The sequence below is a fragment of the Maniola jurtina genome, chromosome 16 (assembly GCF_905333055.1).
Source record: "Maniola jurtina chromosome 16, ilManJurt1.1, whole genome shotgun sequence".
NCBI lineage: Eukaryota > Metazoa > Arthropoda > Insecta > Lepidoptera > Nymphalidae > Maniola > Maniola jurtina.
Genome location: NC_060044.1, coordinates 6604457 through 6625180, shown reverse-complemented (window position 1 = coordinate 6625180; position 20724 = coordinate 6604457). Strand labels below are relative to the sequence as shown.

The 20724-nt window shown below is 35.7% G+C and overlaps 1 protein-coding gene across 2 annotated transcripts in view; it reads left to right on the top strand.

Annotated features, from left to right (window-relative positions):
* Positions 1–20724, top strand: part of LOC123873256 (serine/threonine-protein kinase SIK2) — a 78564-nt gene that overhangs the window by 46413 nt on the left and 11427 nt on the right. For both annotated transcript variants that reach the window (XR_006797648.1, XM_045918029.1), the window contains exon 6: positions 7–130. Coding sequence is in view for 1 of the 2 variants with exons in the window: in XM_045918029.1 (XP_045773985.1) it covers positions 7–130 (124 nt within the window). In the remaining variant the exon portion in view is untranslated. The remainder of the gene's footprint in view (positions 1–6; positions 131–20724) is intronic.

The following is a 20724-nucleotide window of genomic DNA, read 5'->3' as shown; positions in this document are numbered from 1 at the left end:
TTTCAGAGCCTGGGGGTTGTGTTGTACGTGCTAGTCTGCGGCGCCTTGCCCTTCGACGGTTCTACTTTGCAGTCGCTGAGGGACCGGGTGCTGTCGGGCAGGTTTAGGATACCCTATTTTATGAGTGAAGGTAAGCTTAGATTATTTTTTTAATAATGTTCGTGAGTTAAGTAGGTACTTGGATGGTACTTTCTTAAAATTATTATTCATAATGTAAAAATTCAAAATTTAAAAACCCCCGACACAAAACTCTCTGAAATGTACTCAAACGGCTGAACCGGTTTTCTTGGATTATAGCTAAGAACACTCTCGATCAAGCCACCTTTCAAACAAAAAAAACTAAATTAAAATCGGTTCATTCGTTTAGGAGCTACGATGCCACAGACAGATACACAGATACACACGTCAAACTTATAACACCCTTCTTTTTGGGTCGGGGGTTAAAAATTAAAAAAAAATACAATATTTACATAGTTGTTGACTCCAGCTGAAACCAGCAGCTTTATTTGCTGGAGTCCTTTATTAGACAGTATTATTTATGAGTGAAGGTAAGTTAAGGTATATCATTTTTAATGAGTTTTCTTTAACAATTATTTGATAATAACTATCGTTTAAGAAATAATGATCGCGAGTTAAGTAGGTACCTTCTATATAGTACTTATCAGTTAATTTACTAACCTTAAAAGTATAACGCAATCATTTTCGTGTCACTGTGTCAAATTATTATTGTGAATAAGACAAAAATAATATGCAAACACGTATCGCCATATTTTTTATATACATACCATATCATATATACCTATATTATTATTCGATTGAATTACATAATACACGCAGTTTTATCGCGATTTTTATTTTATTTATAAAATAGGTACCTAAGGCAATCGTTTTCACACAGAGTTACTTTGTAATGTTATGATGACCCTGTTATGAAAATATTTAACATACGTCTTCAACTGAATTTTTATTTTTTACGTGCTAGCTCGCACAGCGAATAAAAATCGCGCAATTTTTTTTCGCAAATCTGTAACACTTGCAATCATATGGAGATGATACCCGCACTTGCGATATAAAATTCGCGCGGGAAAAATTTGTGATTTGATACAAAGACGCAGATTCGCGCGAATATTTTGTGCAGTAGAGGTATATTTTGGCGCTCACATCATGCCTCACCGCATTCGCAGTGCGGGCAGGTGAAATTCCGTAGGTACGTGGAAAATAAATCGCGCGAATAAAAATCGCTGTGTGGGCTAGTCCTTAGATCTAGATAAAGATACTGTACCTACTTATACCAAACCCATTTATTCATTTTCTTCTTATTTTGTTTAATGGCTTTTAGTATTTATTAATTTTAGTGCTGTAGTTAGGTAAGTTACCTAACTAATTAGTAATTAGGCATAATAATAATACATGCGTAGCAAAGTGAGTAACTAAATAAAATAGTTATTATATCACAATGGCAACAGCCTTAGGCTATCAGTAAAACGGGTAATATATACCTACTCAGTTACTCAGTAAAAACTTTAATACGTTCCTACTGCATTAATAAGGTATATTAATAAAGAGCGGTTATTATAACCCGATTGTTGTGGTACTTAATTATTTATTGTGATTTATACCGACGTGGATCGATGAGCCGTAGCCGTACCTACATACGATAGTGTTCCTTACGTGGAATGTATTTTACCTATACTTAGGTACACTTTTAGGTATCTACCCTACCTGTTATATGCCACCCTAATTATATGCCACCGCTAGGGTTGACACCTTAAACGATAAATAAATATAAAAAAAGCTCTAGGGCCTAGGCCCACTCGTACAAGGACAGTTGAATTGATTAGTTAAATTTTCTAAATCTCATCATCGTAAACCGATAGACACTCACTGCTGGACTCACTCCCAAAGACTTCCACACGCCATTCAAAGCTATGATAGTTTTTGTAGGTAATTGAAGAGGAGTGGCCTTCATAATTGGACACTGGACAATCGTGACATGACAAATCCATTACGTTCAAAGTTGCCTCAGTTTCAAGTTTGATCAAAGTTTAGCTCGGGCTATCTCGAGATCCACATGTATATTATTAAAATCCTTGGATGCTAGTAGATACTATTATAAATTCCGTGGCTAAAGCCATAGGTACGAATACACGTAACGCTAGACGTCGGAGGTGCTAACTGTGTATGCCAACAAATGCGTCAGGAAACTTAAATTATTAAAATATGTATGTAAATGTATTCCGAAGTGTTTTGTCTCTTTGTCTTCCTCTGACGTTTATTTGCTAATTTAAGGAAGCACGCCAACGAAAGCAATTTCACCCTCACAACCGGGGTGCTTGGTGCACTTTAACCACCCGTTGTGCCAGAACTTTTTTCCACTCATATGCGAATTGTGGAACCAACTCTCTTCGGCGGTTCCCACTAGATTTCAACATGGGTTTATTCAAGGGGTGGAACAACAAATTCATGAAAAGTCGGTAACGCATTGACGGTTCCTCTGGCGCTGCTTATATGTTCAGCGGCGGCAATCACTTAACATCAGGTGTACGGTCTGCTCGTTTGCGCGCTATTTATATATAGATAAAAAGCTTCTTACCGTTTCGTATTTAAACAAAATTTCCTTTGTTTTCTTCTATAACCCGTATAAGGTACAGCTATAGTCGCAACGAAGATTAGACTAATTTCCACATAGAGATGCTTCGATTCAATGTTAGTGAATAATAATCGGGACTGATGGCTTAGCGTATATACCTACATTCCGGTCTCCGTTGCATGAGGGAAATTTAGCTAATAGAGACTTACCTAACCTGAAATTTCAATTAACCGAGAAAGTGGGTTTCTTGTGCACAGTTTTATGCTTGGAAGGATTTTTCGCTAGAGGTAATAGATCATTAGTTATTATCTACCGATCATCATCATCTCAACCCATGGGTGTTCTCTCAGTATGGTTTAGGCTACCGATAAGGAACATTCCCTTAGTTTAGGCCATAGTCTATCGCGATGGCCGAGTGTGGATAAGCATTCTATCCTATCTACGTGTGCTATAAGTTTTAACTAGTTATTATATTGTGTTCTAAACATATTATGAAAAGTTTTTCGTAAAACTAAATTATATGATGATTCATCCCTATAATTTTAGTTACGGAAAATGTATGTACGCGAGCCTCAACAAAGGAAAGTTTTAATAGAACTTTTTTGTAAAACTTTTCATAAAAAGCTTTTAGCTTACCTATTTATTGAACAGAATTAAACGTAAACTTAGAAAAACAAACTTAATATTAGGATCGTCTGTGACCTTTAGAAAGGGTACGGTTGAATAAACGCATTTAGATTGAAATTCGTTGGTTCAGTCAAATCTTTCGCTTCGTAAATTTGGCTACCTAATTGAATGGCCTCTCTGTTTTACAAATAACAGTTCGACCTTTATACACGACGACGACTAATGTATTTTTCATGAAAGGAGTTTTTCATACGTGTTTTACTGATCTCCAAAAACATTTATTTCTGAATAAGGTTTCATTTTCAGAACAATTTCAGAACGAATGATGTTCCTGACACTTTTCTGATACCTTTTGGCAATAATGTGGAGCTATTTGCTTATGGCTGCGCTGCCGGAATTCTATATTTGTCACATAACAACGATATAAATTGTTGTGAAAATGAAACCGTCGGTTATTCCAGAAATTAGCATATTAATTATCATAACACAACTAATAACAATGTACTAACTCACGCCAAGGTACTCAAAGACAAAGATATACCTTTCAACAATATGCTAAAGTATTTCATAATCAGTTTGACGCTAGGCAATACAGTCTACACTCTACAGTTGTTTTTAACCCCCGACCAAAAAAGAGGGGTGTTATAAGTTTGACGTGTGTATCTGTGTATCTGTCTGTGGCATCGTAGCTCCTAAACTAATGAACCGATTTTAATTCAGTTTTTTTTTTGTTTGAAAAGTGGCTTGATCGAGAGTGCTCTTAGCTATAATCCAAGAAGATCGGTTTAGCCGTTTGAAAGTTATCAGCTCTTTTCTAGTTATTACTGTAACCTTCACTTGTCGGGGGTGTTATAAATTTTTAATTTACACTTGTAATCATATATTACCCATACATGGGTTCCTATCTTGTAGCAGAAGCTATAAAATTAGTAGGTATTTCTTACTTAGCTCCTTTACAAATTATTTTTGCATGTACCTACAGAGTTGAATATTGAGATCGACATTGCGTAGGTAGATGCTAAAACGAAATTCGTGTTTCTTTTCCAATGCGTCACAAAATAATAATAACAATGGAATAAAGCCGAAGTTGATAGGTACCTCTACCTGCCTACCTATCCAACAAAATCAATACAATGCTCTAGTAACGAAAATAGGATAAAATTTTCCATGCCATTTCCTCTCGATATTTTGAAGATACAACAAATCGTTCTCTCAATAATATCGACAGGATATCATTGAACACTATAAACCGGAAAATGATTTAAAACTCTAAGGTGGGTCTGAAAATTCCCATTCTACGTCTAGTTTATTTAACATCTATAGTCTAGTCTAGGCTATTATATTCTGTATAGCGCCTAGCCTAGGCCTAGCAGACATATTCTCTGTCATAGCTTCAACGGCAGCTATGGGTAAAATGTTTTCATTCCGACGCGACGTCCAAATCATGAAAACCGCGAATTTGTGGTTACATCGTTTAAAAAAAAAATTAAAATCTGTTATAATTTTCAAAATAAGATAACTATACCAAGTGGGGTATCATATGAAAGGGCTTTACCTGTACATCCTAAAACAGATTTTTATTTACGTATAAATAATTTTTGATTTATCGTGCAAAATGTTGGAAAAAAAACCCGAGTACGGAACCCTCAGTGCGCGAATCTGACTCGCACTTGGCCGATTTTTATAGGAACACTACTCAGTTAAATGAAAGTGTTACCTGTCAAATTAGTCTCAGACTGGACATCGGGTATACTACTCTCGAAGTTGTATCGAAATAAAACAGATACGGGTAATATCGCAGTTGGATCTTATCAGTATCACTTAGGTTGGGAAGGAACTCCGGCAAATACTCGTAAAAGTCGTTCTCGATCCTCGAGCGAGATTGGATCACAATAAATAAAATAGTGCCATAAATGTTTAACCTGCACCTGCTATAAGTGACAGACATTAGTTTTATCTTCAAATCGATCCTGAAATCGTGTTTGAGATTAGAAATACCGTAGGTACCTAAGTAGTTATGTTAATTATGATTGATATCACCTTATTTTCAGTTACTGAGTTGACTGTACAAAATAATTAAAGCCTCAATAGCTTAACCGGTAAAGGAGTGGACTGAAAACCGAAAGGTCGACGGTTCAAACCCCGCCCGTTGCACTATTGTCGCACCTACTCCTAGCACAAGCATTCTTTAAAAAAAAAAATTATATCACCTTATTTTCAGTTACTGAGTTGACTGTACAAAATAATTACGTACCTAATAAGACCACTAGATGAATTTTTATACTACTGGATAGCTACAACTTATTTTTAGGGTACCTACCTACCGTACCTCTCGTACCTATCGTACCCGGTACCGTACCTGAAAATAGACTACAGCAAGTACCATGGGAACTTCCCGTTCCATTTATATACCTTAGTAGATCAATAATGATGAAATTAAATCGATAAGTAGTTGAGCAGTAGCTAATATTTGATGAAGTAGGTACCTACTTGCGTCATCGCCTTGTTCAATCATGCATCCCGCAGACCGAGCTCATAAACATTACCTTTTCATAAACCAGGAATAATTATCTGCGAAATAGGCCATAAAAATATTAAGAAACTACTAGTGATTGCTCGCGGCTTTTATATCGTGAAAATTTTGAGAAATCCCTTATTCATTGTCAGGGAATCTCTGCGCATAATTTGAAAAGGTTTTGGACAAGCCGCTGGGTTAGTTTCTATTTAGACATTTCTTATATATTTATGATTAGATATGTTAGATTTTGCTGGCGCATTATCGGCGTGAATTTAGGTTTTATTTTTCGTCCTTAAAAATCCCGTACGAAATTTGTCTTTCCAGGAAAGAAAGGAAGCCTTTATTTGGTTGCGAAAGTGCCGTCAAATCTGTGTAGCCATTTCGAGACGTACAGACAGACAACAGATAAAAATTCAAAGAAAAGGTTGTTTATGTTTAATTAGCTGAACTACGTGTAGGTATGTATCTACTAGTTGTAAAAATTTCCGCGTGACGGAAAATTTGAAATGCTACTAGACATTGTTTACCTACCTGCCTGTATTTACCGAAGTCTTTGAGCTGAATTAGCTGTCGTTCATTCAATAAACACCTGACTTGCTGACGCTCGCGCCAGAAATAGTGTTTGACGCCTTCTACGTCGGTACTCGGTACTCGACGTTGAACATAGGTTTGACGCAAGGAATGGTACTCTCTCAAACGTATAACATTGTAGGTAAGGAGCCAATCGCGAAAATCGATTTTCACGGACGTTACAAAGACATACTGAGAGCGGTTTTGCTTTTTTATAAATATGATAAAATTTTGTACTCTCGTCGCTTATTTCGTTGATTGCGACAAGAATGCAAAGCACCAATACAAGAAATAAGTTTTTCTGTTTTTATATACTAGTAATGTACTACTACTATTTTATAACTTACATGTCTGCAAAAAATCTTCCTTTGCATAGCCTTGACAGACGCCTTTTAAAGGAAACAGATTTTTGAAACTAAGCACCTGCCTATAGATTAAAAAAGTAATAGTTTGTAAGTATTTTTTTCCATTGCTTAAGTAAGTACTTATGTAACAACAGCTCTTTGACTATCTGTATCTACCTGTTTGACGCAAGAAACGTTAACGATTTCATATCAATTCTGTAATAGGTACCTAAATAATTCTACAAGTGTAAATTAAAAATTTATAACACCCCCGACAAGTGAAGGTTACAGTAACTAGAAAAGACCGAAAAGACCTGATAGCTTTCAAACGGCTGAACCGATTTTCTTGGACTATTCCGTGCCTACGATCCAAAGTATCCGATTTTTCCAAAACATCATTTTCAAATCCAAATAAATAATTATGTATTTAGGCAACGTCCATCTTGACAGCTTGACATTTGTCTATTGACATAATATTATGAACCTAACGGTTATGTAACCTTCTTTTATACAAGAAAACTAGAAAAGAGCTGATAACTCTTAAACGGCTGCACCAATTTTTTTGGATTATAGCTAAGAACACTCTCGATCAAGCCACCTTTCAAACAAAAAAAAGTAAATTAAAATCGGTTCATTCGTTTAGGCGCTACGATGCCACAGACAGATACACAGATACACAGACACACAGATACACACGTCAAACTTATAACACCCCTCTTTTTGGGTCGGGGGTTAAAAACAAAACAGAACAGAATATTGTATGTGATGTAATTTTTTAGTTTTTAGGGTTAGGGTGCAAATAGAACCCTATTACTTACTAAGCCTCCGCTGTCCGTCCTTCTGTCCGTTCAGCCGTCTGTATGTCAGTAGGCTGTATCTCATGAACCATATTTAATAGATACCTAGAGAGTCGAAATTTTCACAGACTATGTATTTCTATTGCCGTTATAGCAACAAATAATAAAAACTAAGATGGCGAGTTTAAAAATGGACGCCATGCAAATTTGAAATAAATAAAAAGTACATAGCTTTATATCTTGTACAGAACTCTTCGTGTGCGAGTCCTCACTCGCACTTGACCGGTATTTTTATTGATTAAACTGATCCATGGATTTCGCCATGGATGTCATTGTCTTATACAAACCTTTACTTTCTTCGTAACTGAATCAGATAATGATTCAGTTACGAAGAAAGTAACATTATTTTATTTAAATGCTCGTATAAGAGATATCTCGTAATGTTTTGTTATTCCCTACGTTTATTAATTAAAATAACAATTTCGATCACAAAACTGGGAATAAGTGAACATATTTTTTTTATAATTCCCCAGAAACTGAAGAGATATAATACTATTTTATTCAAAAGGTTACAGCATTTAGTGGCCTCCAGAGTGCTTGCCTTGAACGACTGATATTGGTACATATACTGAGTCTGCAAAAGTGGACCTTATGGGATACGTGACTTGAATTGGTACACGCACATTTAAAATGATTATTTTGCACAAAATACATTGCTTTTTTGTTATTATGGAGAATATTGTAGAAATTCATTCAAGTATTCACATAATATTATACCTAAAAGGTAAAGCTTTGCATGATGAAGAGTCCTTGGAAGTTGGAAAACTTTGCCAATATTGAATAGGTATAGTAACTATGTAGCGATTTATCTGAATCGGATCATATTTCAGTCAGGCTTACGGTAAATTAGAAATTCAAAGCAAACTACGATTTCTAAAATAAAAAATATCACTATTCTTTTATCTCTACAGCCGTTGCGACTGTAATTCCACAGCAGATTTACTTTTATACAAAACTCTGAAAAGTCCTCTTTTAATTTGGTCTTTTTCATTCGAAGCTAACGAAGGGATTACTCATTTCAAGTAGCCAAGTACTCGGAGACTTCATTTGCTTTTTTATTCAATTCTTGCAATTCTTTTGATTTACAAGAATTGAATTAATTTCATTAACCCATGAGGTTACGTAATGAGAGGAGTAAAAAGGGTAGAGTAGAGTATCTAGTACAGCCTTTAAATGTTGTTAGAAGCTCTCACCAAGAAAATAAATCTAATGGAGATTCATTGAAGGTGACCATAAAGTGTTATAGTGGGGTTGTCCGTACGTATATAAATTAAATGAATGGGTATCTTATTTATCTCCTTAGAATAATAAGTTGAGAAAGCCGCATTTGCACCGTGCCACTATTGTCTTTCTTCTTGTTTTGATGTATTTATTGGGTTTTGTTTCATTAAAGCTTTATTACCAACTACTACTTCTTTGTCGTGAACATGACCCTTCTTGATAGGGTCAATTAGGGGTCTCCAGACCAGGTTGCGCATCGAATTTCAGAAAGTAAGATCCGCCATTTCTTTTGGCATTTTGAACTTTATAATGAGCTTATTAAGAGGGGTCTCTCCGTCACTCGCTTCATACAAACGTAGTTCCAATTTCATTTGAATATTAAGCAACCAAAGTCCATGAAATTTTGCAGACATATTCTAGAAACTAATATCTATGTCTGTGGTTTCCAGATTTCTGTTAAAATATTCGGTTTCAAAGTTACGCGGTCTTAAAAATTCACATACAAATCTTTGAGCCCTTGTAATTTTAAAACTACATATTTGTAGAAAAATATAAAACACCACAGACACATATTATATTAGTTTCTAGAATGTCTGCAAAATTTCATGGACTTTGGTCATTATATTATTTGGTTTGGTTATTTAGTTTGGTATTTGGTTTGGTTGGTATGGTCATGGAGTGACGGAGAGAGCCCTGTTAACTCAATTCCAACAAATAAGGTAATCTATGTCATAACTTTTATCTTTTTAAGGATGTTCACGCCTGGAAATTTTTCCGAGAATTCGAAAGTTGGAAGTTTCGATAAATTATACAATATACATATTATTGGAAAGAACCTAAGTAGACTTAAAAAGTTGAGATCCAGAAGGAGTAAATATCTCCTGTTATTTCTTTTATAAATACAGTTGAAAAGGTTGGCTTGGATATTAAAATTATCATAAAAAGAAAATATAGTTTAACATTGGAATGAGAAAACTGGTGTTAAGTCTATGTTCCGCCAGTGAAGCAATAAACACGCGATGTTCTTGATAACTGCTCAGGTACAAAAGTGCCTAATGGCGTGGTTTTATGCCAATTAAGCGTAATATTACATTGATCTAATATTTACGTGCACAAGCAAAACGAAAATACGAATAACTATCTATATCGGGTTATATGTACTCGTAGAAGACTCGCTCGTAGTCGTAGTATGGACGGATCTTATTCAAATTCTGATCACTGACAGGAAAGGTAAGCTGACACTTTCCGCAACTTATAATATTAGCAATATTATTTGCAGCAATTTGTGACTAAACATAATTGCACAATAAATTGTGAATAACTTTATTCACAAATGTAAAAACGTAACCTAACCTAACGTAACGTAAACTTGGTGAATTTAGCAGGGAGCGCAAATCGGCGCCTTATAACATTTAAATAAGGCTGTAAATCTATATTGTGGCTATACCTAGAATCCTTTCAACTAGGTATGTAACACCTTCCTTCCTTATGCACTTTGCCTTCTCTATGCACAAAACACTTTATGTTTAAAACATGCCTTAATTGGTAATTTCAGAAGAAGTATTTTTCCTTCAGGTCCAAAATGTTGAGAATTCCTAAAACGTTGAATTCTCATACTGTTGAATTTGTAAAATGATGAATTTCGGAGTTGCAAAATGTTGAATCCCAAAATGTTGGATCCGCAAAATGTTGAATTTCAATTCCCGAAATGTTGAATCCCAAAATGGTTGATTCGCAAAATGTTGAATTTCAATTCCCAAAATGTTCCACCCAATGAGCCACCTTCCTACCTTGAACTAAGGTAAGTATATAAAACCTACAATTTCTCTGGGCACATTATATACTAAACAAAAGTCGTAGGTTAGGAAAAAGTGGAAGCAGAATCAGTTATGTTTACTTTCACTTAATAGATGTGTAAAATTAATTTGTTTAAGCGACATGTGCGTCATAAATGACGTGTTTACAAGTATTTTATGGGTAAAGATTAGTTGCTGGCAGCAGCAGCGACCGCCGCCGATGACGGAAGGTCGGCGGCGGGCGGCGGCGGCGCGGCGCGGTCGCGCTCCGGCTCGTAAAACTGCACCAAGTTCATGGAGCAACATGGCTACCGGCGCCCACTGATTTTCCAGTTTTATTAAATAACACCCGCACATTTTTCAAATGATTGCGTCAATGGTCAGGCATAGCACGCGATATCTACGTCTGAGCGATTATATTAATAGAATCTCCTTGCGAAAACTTGACTAGTCATATGTTTTATTTTAGAAGTACGCGCTAAGCAAGTAAATACAAGTGTAAATTAAAAATTTTCAACACCCCCGACAAATCATTTTCAAATAAATAATTATGTATATCTAGGCAACGTCCATCTTGACAACTTGACATTTGTCAATTGACACTTGAATATTATGAACCTAAGGGTTATCTAACCTTCTTTTCTACAAGAAAACTAGAAAATAGCTGATAACTTTTAAACGGCTGAACCAATTTTTTTGGATTATAGCTAAGAACATTCTCGATCAAGCCACCTTTCAAACAAAAAAAACTAAATTAAAATCGGTTCATTCGTTTAGGCGCTACGATGCCACAGACAGATACACAGATACACAGATACACAGACACACAGATACACACGTCAAACTTATAACACCCCTCTTTTTGGGTCGGGGGTTAAAAATAGAACGAAAATACTCCAGGCTAATACGCGGCGTCAGGCGTGTTTTGTTTGCTCAGACTTCTGAGTGCAGGATTTGGACGCGCAGTCTATTTCGGAATGCTCTAAAACAAAACGTATAAGTATTTATAATCGGATTCGTCACTTGCATCGTAGCTATGTTTTGTTTGAGCTAAGTAAAGAGATCGCCGCGAATGAAGTATTTACATAAGATTATTTTCGGTGGGTATGGGATTTATTTATGCCTCGACGGGCGTCATTCCCTTTCAGCATGTGAAAGCAATTTACCCATATTTTAGTTGGAATGACGCATTTGAATATTTTCTGAATGACAATCCTGGAGACACTTTCTGCGAAATATTTTACTGAAAAAAAAACCTTGGAAGTACTTATCTAACATTTGAGATGCACACAAATTAAAGCTGTAACTTTCATTCAGTGGATATAAAGCTAATCGTTTATTCAGTAGAATTACAAGAACCACACTCCAGTAAGTAGGTACCTATCTACTATATCTACCTGATTCACGCACATGTAACAAAGAATATGACATCATTGTACGATTTACATAAAGTTACAAGTTGGTTCGAAGGATTAAAGCTAAGCTGATTTATTCACTGCTTCGAAAGTTTAAACCAACTAAGTCAGTCTAAAAATGGTCTACCAATGTTTATCGTTGATTTATACGAGTAAATTTTGATATATGGGTAGGTGGTTTCTGAACACAACTTACCATTTTAGCGAATGGAGCATAGAGCTTATGATTATAAGGATTCTTTTTTTTAAGTATCACTTATCCGGTACGTTTTTTAGTTAGCTATGTTTCCTTTGTCTTTCCAACTTCCACTTTAACGTCCATTCGGCTACCACCATCATGTAATGAAGGTGATTCATGTTTACTTTTCCAGCTCCATTTCCTTTCTTGCACTTTCGGCTTTGTTTACATTGTTGAGTTTATATCGCCACGATGTTACGGGCACGTTGATAATTGAGTTGCATCGTCGTCTAACTTTCAACCCCAAAATAGGGTGATGTCTAATTAAACACTTCTTCGTATCGAGCCTGTGTGCTGCCCGTTTTTGGCCAGACTGAAGCAATGTTCTACCTAAGTTAAATTCGTCCACAACTCTTCCCGTCGAAGGTGGGTGGTGGCTTTCGAATTTACCTACATTAATCTTCAATCTTACTGCAAAATTGAATATTGGTACCTTACTCAAACTGGCAAGAATTGTTTTTCTTATGAGTTCAGTAAAAAATTGGCCTTGGTAAAACCGTAACCACCCAAGCCCCTAGTCTGAGCAGTATAAATTGTGTCTACTCTGAAGCGCTTTTCAAATATTAGCTACAGGATTAGATATATTGACTACCCACACCTACTTGATCTCTTATGGTTCTTGTACACTCTACTTGTGTTGTGTGTTTTCTATAATATAGGTATGCGAATATTATTGTGGCAAGTAGACTCTCCAAGTCAAACGTATGGCAAATATTTTCAGCTAAGCGTATCAACTAAACCAAATTGTTAATCAATTCATTGCGAAATCGTCATTCCTATTGGACCTAAAATAAAACTTGTACTTACTTCTAGTTGTCTATTGTTATGGTAGGAATATGCCAAACTTAATATTTTTCTGAAATTAGACAGGATTGATAAATAGACTACAGGCCCATGTTCAAAAATGGGTGGGTCATATGAACCACCAGGTGACGTATATAGGACGATATAAGAGCATAAAATAATAAGTTTCAGCACTATGCCGTCACTTGTAAGCTGTCCAACAGAGTGCTGGTGAGAATTGAAAAGTGCAGGTAGAGTGAGTACATTTTGGTCATATATTTTTGTACGGCATTTTTACCATCGATAGATCCATGAAAAATAATAAGAAAGCGCGCAGTGCCGTAAAAAAATGGTGCGCCACAAAGTCAGTAAATGTTTTGATTTTCTGACAATTTCCGGGGTAAATTTGGTCATTTAATTCTGTACGGCACTAGTTTCATACTGTTTCAATACAGCCTCTAATCCATTATTCCGCAACGCCGTACAAAAATCATGCGACAAGGGGAAAAAATTGAGGGTAGCAACCCCCTCTCTTTCCGTGGTCCGGGGGGGTGATTTGAGAAAGTACGGCTTTGGTTCCAAAACATTATCTAGCACTCAAAAGTACTATTAAAAATAATGCCGTAAAAAAATTAGTGTTCATTTGAATGTGTATCAATAATTATCTTAATTTCATGGTATACTTAATTTTTAAAGCTGTAAAATCATTTGACTCTGTACGGCAACTTTTTTTTTAACATGATAGTGTAAAATACTATTGTTATATAGTATTGCCGTTCAAAAGAAACTGTTCTAAAAAAAATTATAGATAAATACAAAAACTGAAATTTTTCAAATTATTGCAAAAGTTTAAATATTCATAGATTAATAAAATATAGCAATTTTCTACGCTTTTCCCTTGTTTTAAATAGTATTAAGATAAATAAATTAGGAAAAAATTATGCCGTACATTTTAATGCAGACCATATCTTTTAGGCTGATGAAAATGACGCTACCATTTTAAGGGTAGTACTTTATGGCCATCTGATACTGTACGGCATTAACATATTTTTGAAGAGAACAATTGATAATATGATAAAATCACTATGCCGTCTAACTGAAGTGAACGGGTGTGTATATAATATCCACATCCCCTACAAACCTTTGGACCAACGAAAATGTACGGCATGTAAAAAAATATTATCTATGCATAAAACACTTTCAAAATAAATTAATTTTATGTTGTTTCAAATCACCCCCCGGACCACGGAAAGAGAGGGGGTTGCTACCCTCAATTTTTTCCCCTTGTCGCATGATTTTTGTACGGCGTTGCGGAACAATGGATTAGAGGCTGTATTAAAACAGTATGAAACTAGTGCCGTACAGAATTAAATGACCAAATTTACCCCGGAAATTCTCAGAAAATCAAAACATTTACTGACTTTGTGGCGCACCATTTTTTTACGGCACTGCGCGCTTTCTTATTATTTTTCATGGATCTATCGATGGTAAAAATGCCGTACAAAAATATATGACCAAAATGTACTCACTCTACCTGCACTTTTCAATTCTCACCAGCACTCTGTTGGACAGCTTACAAGTGACGGCATAGTGCTGAAACTTATTATTTTATGCTCTTATATCGTCCTGTATACGTCACCTGGTGGTTCATATGACCCACCCATTTTTAAACATGGGCCTGTAGTCTAAAATATTTTAGAGTAGCTGGCAGCTGCGAGCTTATCGACGCGGACGTCGTAGCAAGGGTGGGTTTAACTATTCTGAAAAATAAATGTGAATGTTTTACAGGTAGTGAGTTAATGTAAATGCTATAGGTAAGTCGGCTATGCATTTATTTTATTGTTAAACAAACAGGTTTCTAATTTTTTCATTGGCGTATGTTTCATTCATTGTTATGGCCAGCACCGTCTGTTCGGTCTAATTCTTCATTTAAAGCCGATTCATACCAAGCGCGTACACGTGACACGCGCGTAGTGATGCGCGTGAATCCGTAGACATAACTACACGCATTACGTCTACGCGAACGTTCACGCCACGCAAGCGGTATGCCATGTCTCATACAGTTCCATACATTACAACGCAAGGGTACGCGCTACGTCTACGCTTACGCGACGCATGTACGCGGCCTGTGTGGCCGGCGCTTAAGAATAGTTTTGTAGATATTAGTAACTCAAGGACCTTTTTGGTTTTACTCATTACGTCATATATACGAACGGTCAACAGTCAACACCTAAAGGGCTTCCCGTTGACGTAGAGAAAAGTTGATTTTTCACGTACGACACCAATTTTTTCAGAGTTTCCTCATATAAGGGTATTCCGATTGCAATTTGGCTGTGGTTTTGCTAGTCCGTTATTACTTGTCCTCCATTACCTTGTACGCATTAGACCAACACACTGAACCAATGAACTCGGCGAATGGTCCAAGAACCACTTGGAGTACATGCATAAAGGATGGCTGAAGGTTCTGACCGGCTTGCTGACTTTTGCAGGTTTTTAATTTGTTTGAATCAAAAGGATCTTGGCATAATTCTGAAACAGCGTTGACACATAGGGGCTAATTTGTAGTGGAACCTTTAAGTGGCTGCGTACATAACTGCTAACTAGACAAGCCTGCGTGAACAATCATTTTTTGTAAGCATGCCTGAACGTTCCTAGTAAAGCCACGCACGGACATCGAATTTAGAAGTGGCGTGGGTGGGTAGGTAGTAGGTACTTACGGTAATAATCACAAAAGGGAATAATATTGAAAGATTTTTTTTCTTCTATACTTTTCCGATGATTTTATTGCCTTTAATGATGGTCTCTCTCTTATTATTCTTAACTGTTATTGAGGCTGCAAGTTTATAGGTAGGTGACTATATAGGATAACGTTTTATTAGAAATACAATTTTATAGAATATACCCTACCAATAAATCATTCCTTGGAAGTTGGAACGAGCTTATAACTTGTACCCACCTACAGCTTAGAACACAGTTTATAAAGTTAGTTGAAGAAATTACGAGTACCTAGATGTTTTCACGAGCCTTTAAAGGTAGGTGAAATTTTTAGCGCAAACGCCAATTTTCACGGTTCGATAGTTCTAGACGTCACTTCCGTCGAACGTCCTCTGACCTTTTCAATGGGGCCAAAACGTTACCTCGCTGGTATGACGTCAAATTGAGTTATACATTCGTCGGTGGCTCGTACAAACGCAATACAAGGCTCTAAATATTGGATCAACTCACGAAAAGCGTGGGAGACAACCACGTAGGTATGATAATATGATACATGTTCTATTGAATGGTAATATGAAACTTATTTATTGTATTGTGAAAGTTATCTATCATATAAAGCAAAAGATAGACAGTTTCGTGTTTCGTGTAGAATTTAGAAAGTTCGAAGCCTAGTAGGTTCGGCACTTATACTTGGTAGTATACTTGGTAAAAGTTTCCTACCTCGTGCCAGTTTTCACCAGCGATCCTTTTGTAAATAATATTAGGTCCAGTTCAAATAGATGTATGGCATATGGTATGGAAATGTGGATACAGTACCTACGTATGAATCATATTGAAATCTTTGAGATTTTAATTACTATTGTACTCATTTAATTAATATGTACACCGATGTAAGACTATTATTAACGATTTGTTAGTTATTAATGTAGATGCTTACATTAGAATAATATTTAATTTTAATTCAATGTTTTTGAAAAAATTCTGTGGAATTAATTTCTTACTGACGACGCTGAGATTCAAAAGCGTACTGAAATTAAAATGGCCGACACTAACTGCCTGTGCGCTGACTCCCCTCCACAAATCACCGAGCCGATACGAATCAATGCTCGGGTTGTGTCGTTACGAACTACTAGATGGCGCTGATGTTCTAAAGGGTTATCTCACAGTGGGTCAAGCCTAAAGGCTCGAACACCTAAATACATAATTATTTTTATTTTCTATGAGCAGGATTCACATCATTCTTTTCTTCGGAGCGTCACACATTTTCATTATTGAAAAATGTGTTGTGTGTGCCTTGTGCTGGTATCAGCTTAAGACGCTCCAAGTTTCGAATGGCCTCGAGCATTTGGTTCCCTCTCGCCCCTCTACACCTCGACATTAATTTACTTTAATTTTTACCGCCATCTAGTGGCGGTAAACTGTACTACGGCTACAGGTCAACCAAGTTAACAACCTCAACATTGGCGAAAAAAGAAACGACATAGCACCGATGCGCTTAGCTTTTTAGGGTTCCGTGCCTCAAAAGGAAAAACGGAACCCTTCTGGGAACACTTTGTTGTCTGACCGTCTGTCTATCTGTTTGTGTGTCCGTTTGTCGTGTCTGTCAAGAAAATCCATAGGGTACTTCCCGTAGATCTAAAATCATGAAATTGGGCTGGTAGGTAGGTCTTATAGTACAAGTATAAAGGAATAAATCCGAAAACCTTGAATTTGAGGTTACATCACAAAAAAAATATTCATTCAAAATTCCAAATTTCATGATTCTAGGTCGACAGGAAGTACCCCATAGGTTTTCTTGACAGACACGACGGACGGACGGACAGATAGACAACAAAGTGATCCTTTATGGGTTCCGTTTTTTCTTAACCCTAAAAATAGATAAAAAACTTAAAAACCATCAACACTAAATAGTAAAAGCAATTTAATTTACTATCCAAAAAATGATACTATAGAACTACATTTTACTCCTGTATACATAATAATGTGTTCGATAAAAATTAAATTATTTTTTTTTTTTAGTATTGGTGGGGTTTTTTTTTTATTATGCATAATAGTGATTGATTTATTATGCAAAATTGAAAAAAATACCCGAGTACGGGACCCTCGGTGCGCGAGTCTGACTCGCACTCGGTTGGTTTTTTTTCCATAGAGCAAAAGCGTGTTAGAAGCGGCAATGGAGAAAATTTAATGTGTGTTGATATCGTAAAAGACCTGAATTAATATTTTTTATTCAATTATAAATTAGCACTTGTTTGCTATCTCACCTGGTAAATAGCAGTAGGTAGTAAGTGACGATGTGAAGCGTACTTTGACTTTACTAAGACTACATTCAGAGTCAATATTGAATCGTGCTATAATGCATAAAATTTAAGAAAGTGCTTGCCATTTAAGTTCTATCCGTCAATTGATATTTGAAAAAACCGGCCAAGTGTGAGTCAGACTCACGCACTTAGGGTTCCGTACTCGGGTATTTTTTCCAACATTTTGCACGATATATCAAAAACTGTTATTCATAAAAATATGTTTTATAATGTACAGGTAAAGCCCTTTCATATGATACCCCACTTGGTATAGTTACCTTACTTTGAAAATCAAAGCACATTTAATTTTTTTTCAAACGATGTAACCAAATGCGGGGTTTTCAGATTTATTCCTGTACTTGTGCTATAAGACCTACCTACCTGCCAAGTTTCATGTCTCTAGGTCAACGGGAAGTACCCTATAGGTTTCTTGACAGACACGACGGACAGACGGACAGACGGACAGATGGACAGACAGACGACAAAGAGATCCTATAAGGGTTCCGTTTTTCCTTTTAAGGTCCGCAACCCTAAAAAGGGTAAAGGATAATAATATGTAAACCAGTATCCTACCCGTTCAGAGTTCAGACTTGAGCCAATTTGGAAATTGTAAAATACTGACTCGATCGGGGGCTTGATATCGAACCCAGGACCTCCCACTTAAATGCAATAGGTATATAAATAAGATCATGTTAACAAACTGGATTAATTGAATTTATACACAAGGATGGTTGGTGAGAAATAAAAATGGTTTTGTAGGGGTAATAAAAAGTATATATTTTTTATATTAAATTTATGAATGAATAAAATATATGAAAATAGAATATGTTTGGTATTATAAAAGTGAGGCAGAATTAGTGATTTTCATCAGTTTATTTTAACACAGAAAATTATTTAACTTGTTACTGAAAATTAAATCTGATTCAAAAAATTAATCAGTGATTTAGATATTTTTATTTTATTTTTAAATTTCACTCATAACTTTGACCACAGTGCCGAGTGAGAGTGCAGATTGTGAGTTATGAATAAATTTACAAAATGCCTACACTTAAAAGAATTCAGAAGTCAATTTAGATGTGAAAGCCCTAAGGGCAACAATAATTTAGTTAATTTTATAAGTTATTAAAATGTTCGCGTAGAAGCTTATCAAGAGTTTTGATCTTTTAAATAACCTAACTGCAATATTAATTTGATCAGAGTGCACTTGATTTTGCAATCACTTAATCAAAATGGCGACCTAAACACAAAAGCGTTTAATAGTCATTCAGTCTCGAGTCGGAACGAGACTGGCTTAAAAATTATTATAATTTTTTTTTTTATAATTTAAACTTTAATTATTACATTTTAATATTACTTTTAATTTACGTAATTTAATTTGTGTAGAATTAATTATGGACATATAATTACTGTCTGAAATAAAATATTTTTATTTATTTATTTATTTAAAAACCGTCATGCAGCCGTATTTGTACAAATTGATTGAAGATGGCTGCCCGGAAGAGATCGTGTGACGTCGAATGGGTCAAATATCTGTTTCATTACTTTTATTTTAAAATAATTCTTGAGAAATAAATTTTGAAAAGCTAACAAACTGAAACAAAACTTTCCTGGCTTCTTCACGCCTCGTGAAATAACCGAGTGCAGAGTGACCCATTATGCGATCCCTTCATGTTCACAACAACTGCAACAGGAGGTAACTCCTCGTTTGTTTGCAAGTAGGTAGGTAATAAATATATCCATTAAATTACAAAATCACCAAAGATGTATAGATAGATCCAATAAGAAAAAAACCGGTCAAGTGCGAGTCGGGGATAATATTAATCAAAACTATGTAATGTATTTACAGGTTTCCCTAAAATTTGCCTTAATAAGTAGGGCTATATATTTCGACTTAATACTATGTACTATATACTAAGTACTAACTATTTCTGAAACCGGTAAAGAAGTTTTGCTTTAAATAAAAGTTGAAAAAACTATAACCCGACTACGGAAAAATGAGACAACTTGAACTCGACTTGGTACAAGTAAAATAAACTAAAAAGAAAGAAACAAGATAGGTGCTTAGTGCATCGTCTTGAGTAAGATTCAATACGAATGCCGTGGTCGTGCGTTGTCGACAGCGTATTTCTTATCCTTGATTGACGGCATTCCCAATGATTTTATTTGTCTACCAAATTAGAATATTTTCTTTTTGCTATCGACAACGCACGACCACGGCATTTGTATTGAATCTTACTCAAGACGATGAAGACGATGATAGCACTAAGCACCTATCTTGTTTTTGTTTTGTTTCTTTCTTTTTAGTTTATTTTACTTGTACCAAGTCGGGTTCAAGTTGTCTCATTTTTCCGTAGTCGGGTTATAGTTTTTTCAACTTTTTTTTTATTTGAAACTTTTCCGTTGTCTATGATGCGACGACCAACCGAGGTCTCGTGAATGACCAACAGGTGGCGCTGAATAAGAAATAATAATTATAATAAAAAATGGTTTTCTGTCGCTTGGTATATTTTAATAATAACTATATTTATATTTATTAACTCAAAATTTTCTCCTCTTTCATTGGACATCTCACTCGACACAATAGCAATTAATTTTTTTTAAGACCCTCACTTTTTTGATGTAACATCCATCTGGCCGATTTTTTTCGTATAAAATATAGCCTATGTCACCTGGGCCTTTACAACGAATCGATTGACACCTCATTCATCAAAATCGGCCCAGTAGTTTAGGCGCTACGGTGGAACACACAG